This window comes from Corvus brachyrhynchos, unplaced genomic scaffold, assembly GCF_000691975.1.
Source record: "Corvus brachyrhynchos isolate BGI_N302 unplaced genomic scaffold, ASM69197v1 scaffold346, whole genome shotgun sequence".
Taxonomy (NCBI): Eukaryota; Metazoa; Chordata; class Aves; order Passeriformes; family Corvidae; genus Corvus; species Corvus brachyrhynchos.
Genome location: NW_008238644.1, coordinates 914,359 through 928,396, shown reverse-complemented (window position 1 = coordinate 928,396; position 14,038 = coordinate 914,359). Strand labels below are relative to the sequence as shown.

Here is a 14,038-nt window from a genome sequence, read left to right as displayed (position 1 = left end):
CAGGCACAGAGGGGGATGTGTAACACACGCTGAACATGGGGTTATCAGAGCAGCTGGCAAATAATTTAGCGAACACGAGCCCCAAGTGATGGGAGCTTTTAAGTCTGCAAATTCGTTCACAGTTTCAGCCTCTCGTAGAGCACTGAGGTTATTTTCAGACTGCTCTGTCAACGGGTTTAAGACTATTAAAATGCTAGCTAGGATAATAAGCAAACATTAGATGTTATGTTTATGCGGGAAGTCCGATTAGGAGATGTCCACTGAAAGCCACGACCTTGACTCTCCTATGATTGGATTGGAAATCTGCTTGTTTATTCCTAACAACAAAATATAAGTCTTTACCACAGTCATTTCAAAGGAGTTTTGGCAAGCAGTTTGTGACTGGGTTATATCAAGTATAGTGGAGTGGCTGAGATATAACTAAGGGACAAATTTGGCCTATTGCTGGCCAGCTGTGAGCTTCCCCGTGACAATGTAATTATTCAGATTCCAGCTTTGGGCTTACACAAATCACTGAGAAAGCTTCCTTTGACACTAGAGGTGCAGAGCCTAGCTAGGAAATACTCTCATCATGAGTTGGCTCATTCTCTTAAATTATAGTGAGATTTCAGATGGCCAACTTGTCCTGACAAATGTGCTTGCTGTATGCAGTTTGATCTTACTCCCATTAATGTCAGTGGCAAATTTCCACTGATTTAGAGAAACTGAGCTTGAGATTTATAGAGTTTTATGTCTGAATTGTGGGACATAATGATCTATCCCTGGATGAGGAACAATAATAGAAGTTCTGTCCAGTCCTCCCTACTGCTGCTTGTCTTTGTTCACATTGATTAATTTAGTAGCAGTGCAGTCATTTTGGATTTTTTCCATAGCTGCATCCATTTTCACAAAATGTGAAAGCGATTCCCTGTCAAATGTAATGCAGAATGTTACAGTGGGAATGCAGAAGGATGCCCTGATAGGAGGAAGAGATGGCGATAATCTTGTAATTAGCCCTGTGTGTTGTGGAGTTGTTAAATGTTCTACTTGGTATTAAATCAAAATAGCTCAGGCATTCAGCCAGCAGACAGAAAATGTACCCAGCCACTGCTGTTATCAGTCCTAGAGCTGGATGAGAAAAAACCTGCTGACTCTCTTTCTGCATTTTCCTCCCTACTCTCTTCTTTGTTCTCATTTTGATTTACGATCAAATAAACCCAATTCTGCAAAGCCATATAGGAATACTCTTTATTCAGATGAGGAGTCCCTTTGACTTTACTGGGACTGGATGCATGAATAAGGGTTTCTCACATGAGCAAGGCATTTAAGGTTGTGACCTGTTCTTTCATATCTTGTTTCACAACCTGCAGACATGTTACAGGGAATGCAAAGTTCATGTTACTTCAAATTTCATTTAAGTGTTACAAACCACTGGAGAGAGATCAGAGTTTCATACATGCTATAGTGTCTTTATATTTTGTATGGAAAGATACCTCATTTCTAATTAAGTACTTGATTTAAAGTTGCATGCTTAAACACAAACTGCAATTAGAAAAAATTAATGGTGTAGCAAAAAGTATATGAGAACTGTTGTGGTTCTCTGCAGGTGTTCATCATACCACATGAGAGATTCTCTTTAAAAAAGGATGTATTCAAGACACTTTGATATGAGAAATGTTACAGTGTTTCATGAAACCTTGTTGTAATTGTTTTAGTAGATGTCATCTGCACCTCTCAAATAATTAAAAGCACCTTTATCTTGTTGGCTGGAACAGGACTCACCCCTTTCTCCATAGTGATCTCCAGTCCACCTTTGCCAGCTGTCTCAGCTCTGGTGCACTGCCCAAGCTCTGGTGCACTGGCCTGTGGAATGGGGGTTCAAAACTGCCCCGTGACAGCAAACAGGACAGTGCAAACCCCAAACTCTGCCGTGAGTCCCAGGTACAGGACACATCACTTGGCCTCTCTCTCAGGAGCTTGGGCAGTCAGTTCATTATAAAAAATGAGATTTTCCCCCCTCCCCTTGAAATAAGAATGATCTCAAAACCAAAAAAAAAACCCACAAACCTGCAAAGAAACAATGATTAAGACAAAAATTTAGTTCCTAAAGAAAAACAAAACCAACCAGATTCAGTCACTTTTGTGGGGTTTTGTGGTCAGCTCTCATTGTTTCTGTTGTCTTCTGAATCACAGGGTGTGTCTTGCATAAGAAAATGTCCTTGATGATCTGTCCTGAGATGGGTATAAAACTGTGGCCTCATAGCAATTACCTCTGGGTCTTACTGCTGTCATAAATGTTTCTTAGGTCATGCCCATGTAGTCACAAGAAATTTCCTCCACACTGTAGGAGCTGTGCAGCCTCCCCTTGTCCACGGCTGTCAGCTTAGGTTTTGTGCTCCTGAGTCTGCCTGCATGCTCCCAGTTTGGACTTGACTCATGTCCAGCTGGCTCAGAGCAGCAGACAGAAGCCTTTCTTTGTCAGCCTGACAAAAGATGTGCCATTAAAATAAAAATGCATAGCAAGAGGGAGAACAGCAGAACTGTGACCTGCCAAGCTGATCTGGTTTGAAAAGGAAAGCAGGAACATACTGCCATGTACCTCTGGTGGAATTTCCCCTGGTCAGTGGAGTTGAGAGTGTGGGGAGAATAGATGGAGTTGGCATAAATCTGTGTCTGTAGCAGGCCAAACTAAACTGTAGAATTCCCAAAGCCCATGGGATGGTTTTTTGTGTTGGATCACCTAAAGTGGTGTTGTTCACCACCTATAACATCAAACTCTCAGCTGACTTTACAAGATCAGATCATTTTCTTATGCTTCTGAAGAAAGCAGGACTTTTTCTCTACAGTAGAAAACTCAGCTCTGTAGGGAGCAAGACCTGTTCTCTCACACATAAATTTATTAAGTGGCTTCAGTGCTTGTAGCTTTTTCAAGAAATATTAACTTGAAATTAGGCTTTAAGGTGAATTCTCAGTGCTTAAAGAAATTATTGTTTATTTGAGCCTAGAACGAGATCTCTAGAACACAAGCAAGATAGTGCATTATTTAATTTCTAAATGTATTGATTTTACACTGGAGGAGGGGAATGAAAGACAGAGGAAGGAAGATTAAAAGTAGCTGCTGGCTGCAGCATCTGAACAGCACTGGTGCTAGCCCTGAGCTCTCATTATGCTTGCCTCCAGCCAAATCACTTTGTACTGCTGTAGCTCCCAAGCTGACCAGGGTCAGGCTGTCAATACTTGGATAGAAGACCTCAAAGCAGCACTTACTTGCTGAAGAAAGTACTGATAATGATTTTGCACCCGGCATCTGCTCTCCTGAAGTGCAGCCAATGCAGTGCTGGCTGGCTCAGTGCACTGGATTGCAGACAGGGTGAGAATGTGAGGGCTCAGCCATTCCTTACTGTGATTGTTGGTTGTTATCTGAGCTCTGAGGGGCTTTAACTGAGAGAGGGTTCCCACTTGCCTAAATATAGTGTAGGGGTTGTATATGTGGGAATGCCTGTGCCCCAGCAAGCATAAAGAGCTGTGGGAGCATACAGGGCACAATTCAGTTCTCCATTGACAGCAATTAGGAGAGATCTGTTGGCCCTAACAGGATTAGTCTTTCACCCAGAGAGCATCTAACATGACATAAAGTAAACTGGTGTGTCGCTTCCTAACTGGGGCTCTCTGTTTAGTGACCTCCTGTTAACCCTTCCCAACAAGGAATCCCAGGGTTGGGATTCTTCCCCCTTATAGGTTCGCGTCTTCAAGGTGTTATTTTCCTGCTGTGTTCTCTCTCTCTCTCCTCTTCCTCTTCCCCTCCCATCCCACACTCATCCTCTGGGGCCTGCAGCAGCAGCAGGATGAGCAGAGGGCCAAAACTGCTACAATGGCAGTAACAGAAATTAGAGGGTGGGGAAAAGAGGAAGAAAGGTCTTCTAGTCTGGAAAGATCCAGTCTAGCCCTTCATGTCTGGGAGAGAGCACAGTGTGGAAAAGTAATGGAAGATTTAATTTCCAGCTATTTAAATCATACAGTCAGCAAACCTAATCTCAAAAAACCAACAGTGGAGATTATCAGAGTTAAAGGAAGACTACTGGCAACCACTCATACCATGCTGTGGTAGACTTCCAGCATGGATAATCTAATTTGGTTTGTTTCAATATATTGTTGTTGTTCAAATTCTTTCTTACGGACCATGTGCTCATGTGCACAACTCTCTTGAGAACTCACTAACTGCACTGTGCTGCTGCTTCTGAGTGGGAAATCATGGTAATTCTGTATTTCTGTACCATTGCCTGAAACAATTGCTTCTGTTTCTTGTGTATTGCAGAGTTCTTTGTAGACCTGGACTCAGTGATGGGACCCTTAACACAACACAGCAGTATGACCAATCTGGTTCGTTACGTTCGCCAGGGACTCCACTGGCTCCGCATTGAGGCTCATTTGTTGTAGTGACTGCTGCCCTGTTCATGACATCCCCATTCTTCTACCTCTACCAGCACAGAGACGATCACTGGTGGAACTCCACTCATTTTTGGAAGTTTATTCATGTAACTTCATTTTTATTGCCTTTTTTAATATCCTATCTATTCGAAGTAGAAGTCACCATAAATGAAACTTATGACTCAAGAGCAGTATGTGTTGTACCATCTAATCATTTTTGACAATTTTCTATGCCTTGTGTCTCCTGGATCCTGCCATCCTTATGTGCTTTATGGAACGGTACATTCCCTGCAGTATTGTTTTAAGTCCATGCTGCCTTCAAGTGAAAACAAAAAAAGCACTTTGAGAAGATATGGATTCCTGAGAAATAGTACAAAGCGTCTTAAATATTTGAGGGTATATATGAGAAGTCCCTTCTGAAATAAATTAGTAGAAGTTTTAGCTATTCATTCAAAATCATCTTCTGAACCTGAACCAAGCTTTTCGACGCTTAATTCTGGCATCATTACCTGACTCAGTACATTCCTAAGATTTCATACTTCCTCTAGGTTAAATCTCTAAAAGAGAACATTGAATATCTTACAGGTACCTAATGTAAGATCACCAAAGGTGTTAAGAGGTAAAAGGTTGAAGGAATGCCTCATTAAAGAATGATGACACACTATGCAATGAGGTTTTGATATTCCATTCTTCCTGTTTATTGTTGGCTTAATAATTTCAGTAGGCAGCAGAATTTATTGCAGTTTTTAGGCAGTTCCAAAATATTAGCTTTCTTAGTCTTATCTACCATTCCTGCACTAAATCTGTGAATTTTCTTTCTGTTTTACTGTTTAGTCTCAAGCAAATACTTATCCAAGATTTTTCTTCATAGAACAATCTCTCCTTGCATAGTGACTCACTGAAAGCAGATTTTAACAGGGCTGCTGCACTCTAAGCATTGATATTGTATGTAAAAGTCCATTAATAAGTGTATGCAGATTCTTCATGAACTGTCTAGAAGTTTAACTAACCAGCTACTGTTGAAACATTATAATTCCATGTGGCATCAATTTTCACCTGTTTTGTTCATTTCAGAGCATTAGAAACGAACAGTATTATCTTGCTATCTTGAAAACAATGTCAAATTAAATAAAATCACCAGATTTACCCAAAAGCAATATAACATTTGTCTAATAATGGCCATGAATACTTCAGTCAGATTACCTATTTTCCAAGCTCTGCATCTGTTTACCCATGCTGTCATGTTTTGGACCATTCTTCTAATGCGTGAATAATAATGAGACAATTCAGATAGAATTTCAAAGCAATTGTGAATAAATTGCACCATTTCACATTTGCTCTTTCCTCTTATTTTTTTCCCCTGTTATAAACTGCACTGCTCTTCTGGTGCCACTGCAAGAAGCGCTGGTGCATGAAACAAAACAAAATGAATTTATATCAATAATTCACAAGACTTTAAATGGTCTCATCTCATTCTTGATATAACGCCTGCATACCTTACTGAACTGTAAATTCCATTTCTATAAACAGAAAATGCTCATAGCAATGTAAATATTATTCTGTCTCATCTCATTGAAATAACACAATATATGTATTAAATGCCATCCAGATATTAGTTAATTGCAATTACCTTCTGCTATATAAACCTGTATATTCTTTAATCTGGTGAGTTATTGGATTCTACTCACTGGGTTGTGACCAGATAAATAGGACAAATTTGCATTTAAAAGGTTCAGACTGTTAAGATTTTTAGAGCAGGCCTTGGATATTTGCAATAAGAGCAGTTTAAGGACTCTGCCCAGTGCACATTTAAGACAAACATTTCTGTAGCTGTTGTATATTAGCTCCCTGTAGTACTACCTTTTCTTAAAAATCAATAATTCCTAACATTTTGTTCCACAAGACTGTAATGTAAACATAGCCAACGTGCATCATTAGAGAAATCATCCAGTGTAGGGTTTTCTGCAAAGGACATTTGCAGAACATGCACATCCTGTATTATCTGCACATTCCTGTTGCTGAAGTGGTCGATTCACCCTTATCTGTTCTCTGAAGGTTTCAGTAACACGGCTGAAACCAGAATCTGACACATTAGTCACGCCAACTCTGGCCCCAGTAGCTAATGAATAAAACCAGGGCAGTGAGAACTATTCAGAAATGTAGATGAAAGGTGGTGGTTGGGGGGTTTTTTTAAGAAAAAGAAAAGGAAACATTTGAAATAATTTTTTTAACAGGTGAAGTAGGGTTGGGCTGGTTTTGTCATAAGCCAGAGTTTTCCATTCTTACTGCAAGTAACTATTCAGTTAAATTAAGTGCATTTTCACCACTTGCTCCTTTAATGTAGATTGAAATCCAAGACTTCCATGCATTTACAAGGGATAGCAATGTCTTAAAAGACAGTCTTCAGACACAGGACTCCTCAGAGTTAGCTGCAGTCTCTCAGTGATCCCCATGTTTTATCTTTCCCCTGTTGCTTGTGGTAAACAGGCTCCTATCTCTAAATTTACCCCATGTTCACAACCTCGTGCTTAAACAGCTTAAGGAATTAGCCCACCTGATTTTGTATCCTGTGACTTAGGTTGAAATGTATGCTGAATCAATGGCATGATGATAGTAAGTCCAGCAGTCAAGTCTGGGATCACAAGCCAACTTACTATTTAGCAGTCTTGTTTCAAAAGCGGCTTAGAAACAAATTAAATATGGAGAGTAAATTACTGTCTTATCCCTGGGGATGATGCTTCTTTTGGGTTAGTTATTAAGGATTATTGCACTTTTACAGGCACTATATTCATCTCATTTCAGTTGCCAACATGTCCTCTTTGTGGAATCATTTTACCCCTTAAAAAATTACTTCCAGCAGAGCTAATCAAATGAGATTGTTTGTTTGTTTCAATCCATGGAGAAGCAGCATGTCTGTGCTTAGGTGTTTGCAATGTCTGCACTTAAAACTGCCCAATTTAGGCTTTCAAACTCATGAACCAAGCACCAAAAATTACAAGATTGGCTTAAAATTGTGGTTTGGTTTGGTTTGGTTTTTTTTTTAAATAAACTCTTTGGTGGTTCCTGTATTACCTTCTGGATGCTGAGCTTTGGGACTGATTTCATGACTCATTTTCAGGCATTTTAGAAGCATACCATGGAACTGGCACATTTGTTTTTAATAGTGATAAACTGGAACAATGATGTAATCTCTTGACTTCTGTAGCTGGGATTTAAGAAGGACACCAAGCTTTGTAAAACATTGCCAGAACTGACAAGACTGTTGTTTGTGACCCATGCCTGAGGAGGTTTGGAGCAATACCAAGAGTTCAGCAGTGAAGAGAGCAGGCCAGTAAAGAGCTAAACTCAGGCATTTGGGGTGCAAGACACAAGGGCAGCAAAGTCCTAAATGCTCAAGAGAGGCATTTACATAGCACTTAACCTCCACTTCAAGGGCTGCAGCAGGTCTTCAGTATTTGACAATGTGCAGGCAGAATATCCAGCTCCAAGTGCAGTGAGCATCTCCAGCCACGTGATGTGTGTTGGGTGCTCAAGAACAGGGAGCAGAGGGAAAGCCTTTGTGTGATAGTGTTGGTGGCAACTTTTACAACTTGCTTCTTACAGCTTAATTTTACTTTTTCTTACATGTTCCTTGGACTTTCAATTATTTAAGTATTCTCTTTGTGAATAGATTGCCTCATTTATAAATTATCTCCTTTGAAAGGTAGAGACAGATCTGTTGATAGTTATGTGGGGGGTTTTAAAAAATAGGATTTGAGATCTTCATTCCTCCTATAGAAACAAAATGAGACAATTGAATCTGGAATTTAATTTCCATACATTTTTTAATTTCACAGATTTTATTATGTTCTTCTATTATGACAGTTTAGATTCACTGATGTTTTTAGTTACTTTGGAAAAAACTTTTTCAGTGATTTTTTTTATCAGCATTTAATGCTGTCTAAATCCAATTATTAGTTTTGTGAGTGTAACTTAACAGATAACAAAAATGGGGCTGGTAAGGATTCTGACTTAAGTATTAACATACTTCATTACTTGGAGTTCAGGAGAAACTCCATGTAGCATTGAAGCAAGCCCGTGAGTGTGAGTGTGTGTACACATCTGTGTGGATTTATGTGTGGATTTGCAGCAGAAAGTCCCTGCTCATTACTTCATAGCACAGGAGAAAATATATGGTAGCTGTAAACAGAAAACACGGCAGTGGCATTATTCAAGTGTTCCTCTGTAGTTTGTGCATAGTCCTGTTTGCATCTGCTGCCTCCTGCAGACAGTGAAGGTGTGGCAGAAAGTAGCAACAACTCTGTCCTCTTAGTCCTGTGGTCCCTCAAGTCAGTGTAAGAATGTGCTGTCCGTGTGCGGTTTTTCAGGTTAACTCATTTGCCATAGAGCAGTGTCTTGAAGTTTTAAGAAAGACAAAATATTTAACAAGTCACCAAAAAAATTAAGTTGTCATTCTGAAGCAAGTGTAGAAGTGTCCCAGCTGTAGGCAGGCTGCAGACCAAGGGGTCTTTGCAAAGGGCCTTTCCCTCTCAGCATCTCCCTGACCTCACCTGAATGCACTGGGAGTGAGGCAAAGGGGATGAAGATGGGAAACCAATCCACTGTCCTTATGACATCTTCCAGCTTTACTTTATATGCTATTTTATAAATGCAAATAAAACAAGTCTTAATGTTGGGAGAGCTCAATTCCTCTGTTTCCAATAATCCTCCTGAACTTCCATGATATAACCAGAGCACACCAATGCATATAGGCATTCTCTATTGTCTAATGAGATATGTCTATATAGGGGCATATTTTGGTTATATCACTTGATATTTAGCCTAAATGTATAGGCTAAAAGCTGTTAGGGTCTCCATTATTGAAACCTCTCTGCCACTGAATGCAAAATGTTCCTGCCTGACTTAGAGAGTAGTCATCTTCTCCCTGGTGTCCTTGTCAGACCTTCCTTTCCGATGGCCTTGGTAGCTTTACTTAAGCCATTTTGTTTCAGAGATGTTTTGTCTTCCAAGATCAGTGATTCTGATCATCTCACACCAGTTTAAGCCCCTTGTGGTGGCTGCTGAAGTCAGGATAGATTGAGTTCAGATTTTGTGTACAACTCGGGGGAGGACGTGACTCTATAGAGAGAGACAAGAGCAAGTTCAGGTGCAGATGAGTTACTGCATAAAACTGGTGTCAGATGGGAATCAAACCTGGCCTCATCAGGAGGCACCACAACAGAAATACTGTAAGGAGATGCTGTTCCCAGAACCACAGGGTGTGTCATGACACATCAGGCAGCTAGCTCACTCTAATTGTCTTAGGCAATGGTAAAGATGTCAAGAGTGGTTTAAAGAAACTGGGGCAAGCTGCTGTGGTCTGGCATTGTGAATTTAAGCTGAGTGTGCTTCTTGGGAAAGGGGACATTGCTTGGATATGTCCTGCAAAATAATACCTATACCGTGGTATCCTGTGAAATCAGAATACAGCACCACCACATCCAATTCTTCAGTCAACCTCAGAGTGCCACCTCATGTCACAGAGAGCTAATTCTTGTCACTGTCCTTGAGTCACCATCCAGTTAAACCAATATTTTTACATTATTTTTACAACAGGAGCAAGGGCCAAGCCCAAAGGCCCAGTGGCCACCTCAGGCAGCGTTGTGTGACCTGATGTTGCCTCCCACAGCCTGTGGAGCCACACAGAGCTCCTGAGCCCTCAGCTTGCACTGGGTGGTGGATTGCTACAGGTCTGTGTGGTGTGAATCCCCACATAGCCCTGTCCACTGCACTGGGGGACCAGTGCTGTGCCCAGGGGGATTGAGGAGCCCCAGGCCCACCACCTGGGTGAGCAGAGATGTGGCTCTGCATTGCTTTCAGGTCTTGGTCCTCTGCAGCTGCAGATGGACTGGGATTTGAGCACTGGTACTTGCACTGCGTCTGGAAATGCCAATCAAGTTGACAGAAGCTGTGCACACGGTGACAGTGTAGAACTCAGTCAATACCCACTGTACACAGAATTGGAATTTAAACTGTAGTGTCCACAGGACCACTCATGCTTACAGGACTCCAACTGAGTCCCACTGATGCCAGTCTAAAAAGTCACATGAGTGGACAATGCAGCTGTTTGAGACTTGTTTTCTTCTTTGATTTTAACTGAGTTCCTCTGTCGGCAAGTTCTGTAAGCTCTCTGTGCTGGATATAAGTTCACTCACAGAGTGCCACCCTGTTGTAGTACTGTTGAAAGACCCTTCAAGTATAGATAGCCCTAATTTCCACTCAGTTATTTTCTTCTCAGAATTCAAGTGAAGGTCAGATTCTGAGGTGAATTTGTTTTATTGAACAACAGTAACTACAGTGGACCAAAATTTGAGCTAAGCAAATGTAAAGTAACTTGGCTCAACTGTTGGAATTCATGGCACCAAATTCTGTTGTCACGTGGCAGTAGTGCAAGTCTTACAGAGCTTGCTGAGTACTGTTTATCAAAGGAGAAGCTGGATAACAAAAATGACATCGTCTTACTGGAGTTAAGTGTATTAGGCCAGAACTTCAGTTGCATTAACCCAATTAATTGACTGAAATTCCATCCATTTTTGTTCTGGCTGGGCACTCATCTCCTGCAAGTAGTTGAAGGTCTCTGGACTAGAGCTGGAATAACTGCAAGCAGATTTGCTCTTCAACCAGACCATGTGTTGACTCAGCCCTTGCTCAGGGAAACCACCATTGACTTCAGTGACAAGTAACACGTTATGGACACGGAGAAGCTTTGACCCACTGGCAGGAGACATTTACCCTTGAATTATGAAAGAACTGAATAGTGGATAGCAACACAAATGTTTTATTTATAACAGAGGTAGAGTACAAGTTCCTCAACTGGTGTAAACTGGTATAGGAGTACTGGTTTCAGTGGAGTTAATCCAATATGCACACACCAAGGAGCAAACCCTCTAACCCCAGACTAATTTTTGCCAATATATCTCTACGCAGATAAACTCCCAAAGCTTTTATCGTCATGCCTTTTTACTGATCATGCCATTGAAATGATTAATGTACCATAATCCTTGCCTGTGAGGAAATACTGTACTTTGCAAAGCTATGCAGTGTACAGCACATCATAAAACTGCTTTAGACCACCCAGCCTGGAGAGGTTATCAGAAACGAGACTAACAGAGCATCTTTGGATCTGATGTTGATTACACCTCACTCTGCACTTCCACACCTGAGTTTTTCAACCAGACTGAGTGATGGCTGCATGTTTCTGATGACTGTGGGCCAGAGCTTCAGCTGATGTGCCTCTAAGTGGCTCTGTGGATGTCAGTGCTGATTTACACCAGCTGAAAAACCAGTCCTCTCCCTTTTCATACTGCGCTGCGTGCCCTAATGCAGCTTTATAAATGCACACTGAGGCTGAGCGGATATTGAACTATTCTGATTCAGCACCAGATAATCCCTGCTAAAAAATTGGAGGGTAATTTCTGCCTGCCATCTAGGCTTGCATATGTTTTGGTTTTAACTAAAGGCATGTTGCAATTTCATTACCTCCCAGTTTAAATATTTACTGGCATCAGCATTAGCTTGCATAGAAAAATGGCAAATAAAGTCAAACATGTCATAAATGCTCTCAGTCTAGAGATGGAATCTGTTACTTTAGTTCAAAGACATTGCAGCAGGCTAAAGAGGGTTTTCTAAGCCAAATGGGTTCTGTACATTTAGAAGTCATGGCAAATATTTATCTAGGCCCAATTCTGCTGTTCTTCCCCTGAGCAGCCTGGTCGGCAGGTTGCTCCACTGAAGTGCACAGAAGTAACTGTGAATTGGTGCTCAGCACACAGATTGCAGACGCAGGCACTGAATATGTTAGGTTGCTGCAATCAGGGGTTTAATTTTAGCCATATGTATCATTTGAGGACACTTAAAAATTATGTACATTTTATCCAAGCTGACAGTCCTTTTATTTCCATAAAATATTGTATAATTTATTCCTGTCTGTATTTTTGACATCTCTGGATTGCATATCTTCTACTGAATCTTAAATGCTGGTTTTTTTAAAATCCACATTCAAAAGGTCTAGGACATATCATCACAGAATATGAAAACAAGTCAAAGATCTTGTGATGTTTTGCTTTGGTTTTGAGCTCTCCTTTGGTTTGTGTTTTGGCTTGGCTGTGGTACTCCCAGAATTTTTGAAATGGCTCAACTCAATTCAAGTTTCTTCCTGTCTTTTGGGGGAAAAAAAAGCAAAATACAACTAAGGTTCAGGAAAAGCAATCCTGGCAAACTCGGTGGGGGTTTGCTCTCCCTAGCTGTTGTGGTTTTTTAACCCTGCCATGTTGGGAGTAGTCTAGTGTGTGGGTTCTTTCACCCACCATTTCTGGCAGTTGTGGCAAATACTATTTTTTTTCCTTTTTTTCTTTTGTGTGTGTGTGTGTGCGTGCGCATGTATAATTAACCAAAATATCAGGAAAATTTATATATGCTTTCTTCTGGTTCCTGGAAATAGAGCAACATTATGACCTTATGGTCTTCCAGCAAAAGTCAGATTTAATTTCTGCATTGCAGTGCAACTTAATTAGCTATTGGAATTAGATTATGGTTTACTAAATGGCCTTTTACCTTACGTTCTTATGTTCTTACTTTTTATTTACTATTGAAGTAGCCTCTTTTTTTTCCTCATGTGTGCAAGTATCATATCAATAATCATTGCAATTCCACAAGGTGTCTTTGTTCTGAACAAGCATGTTATTCTTGTAAAGTTTTAAGTATAAGTTAAGATGTTTTGTACAGACCAAGGTAACTGTTAAAATGTCAAGCAATTACTGAAATGTTGTATAGTTACAAAAGTTTGATTTCTTTTGCTTTATATGTATAAAATTGTATCTTGCCTGTTTTGCTTTGTATTTCCAACGTGTTGCACAATTATGCATTTTGTTTACATTTGTTCCTTCTTCAGAAAAAAAAAGAAATAACAGTAATACTTTATGTACAAACATTTTAAATGTACTTTTGTTGTTTTTAAACACAATGTCTCTGTATAAATAATATTGGTTGAACTGGTACATTCGTGTCTCTCATAGAGGGATTAATTATACTGCCAGTGCATTGAATTATTTAAAAAAAAAAAAAAGTAAAATAAAATTTTTATGAAAATGTAACCCATTTTATCACTATAAATTATTCTGTCTTCTGCTGTTTTCTCATTCTCCTCCCAGGATACAAAAACTATGGTACAGTAAGTACTGTTTGTGGGAGAGCTGTCATTGGTTTTAATTTTTAATCCATGTGTTTGTGTCATTGTGGCGACTTAAAATGACTTGATGTTAGAAAATAATGTAGTGCTGATACCAGCTGTGAGGTAACGGGATCAATAATGTGCTTTCCCCATCCCTGAGGGGCCTCAGCTGCAAGACAGCAGCCTAAATCCTGTCTGTCCCACACCTAACGCAGAGAGCAGAGGGGCCAGCCTTGGCAGGAGGGGTTTTTTGGACAGGCAGCCCAGCGTGGCTCAAGTGGTGCCACTCAGCGCCCTGCCCGCTCTGGGGTGCCTCGGTCCCCGGGGGCTTCCTGGCATGACCAAACTGGAAACGCCAGGTTTCGTATCATCACTGCAGGAACAGCTCTGAGAGGCAGTGCCAGGAATACCAGCTCAGAGGAG

At 40.6% G+C, this 14,038-nt stretch overlaps 1 protein-coding gene across 9 annotated transcripts in view; it reads left to right on the top strand.

Annotated features, from left to right (window-relative positions):
- Positions 1-13,538, top strand: part of AFF2 (AF4/FMR2 family member 2) — a 364,304-nt gene extending 350,766 nt beyond the window's left edge. For all 9 annotated transcript variants that reach the window (XM_017737562.1, XM_017737554.1, XM_017737553.1 and 6 more), the window contains one exon: positions 4,295-13,538. In XM_017737562.1, coding sequence (XP_017593051.1) covers positions 4,295-4,416 — 122 coding nt within the window. In that variant the 3' untranslated portion in view covers positions 4,417-13,538. The remainder of the gene's footprint in view (positions 1-4,294) is intronic.
- The last annotated feature ends 500 nt before the right edge of the window (positions 13,539-14,038 follow it).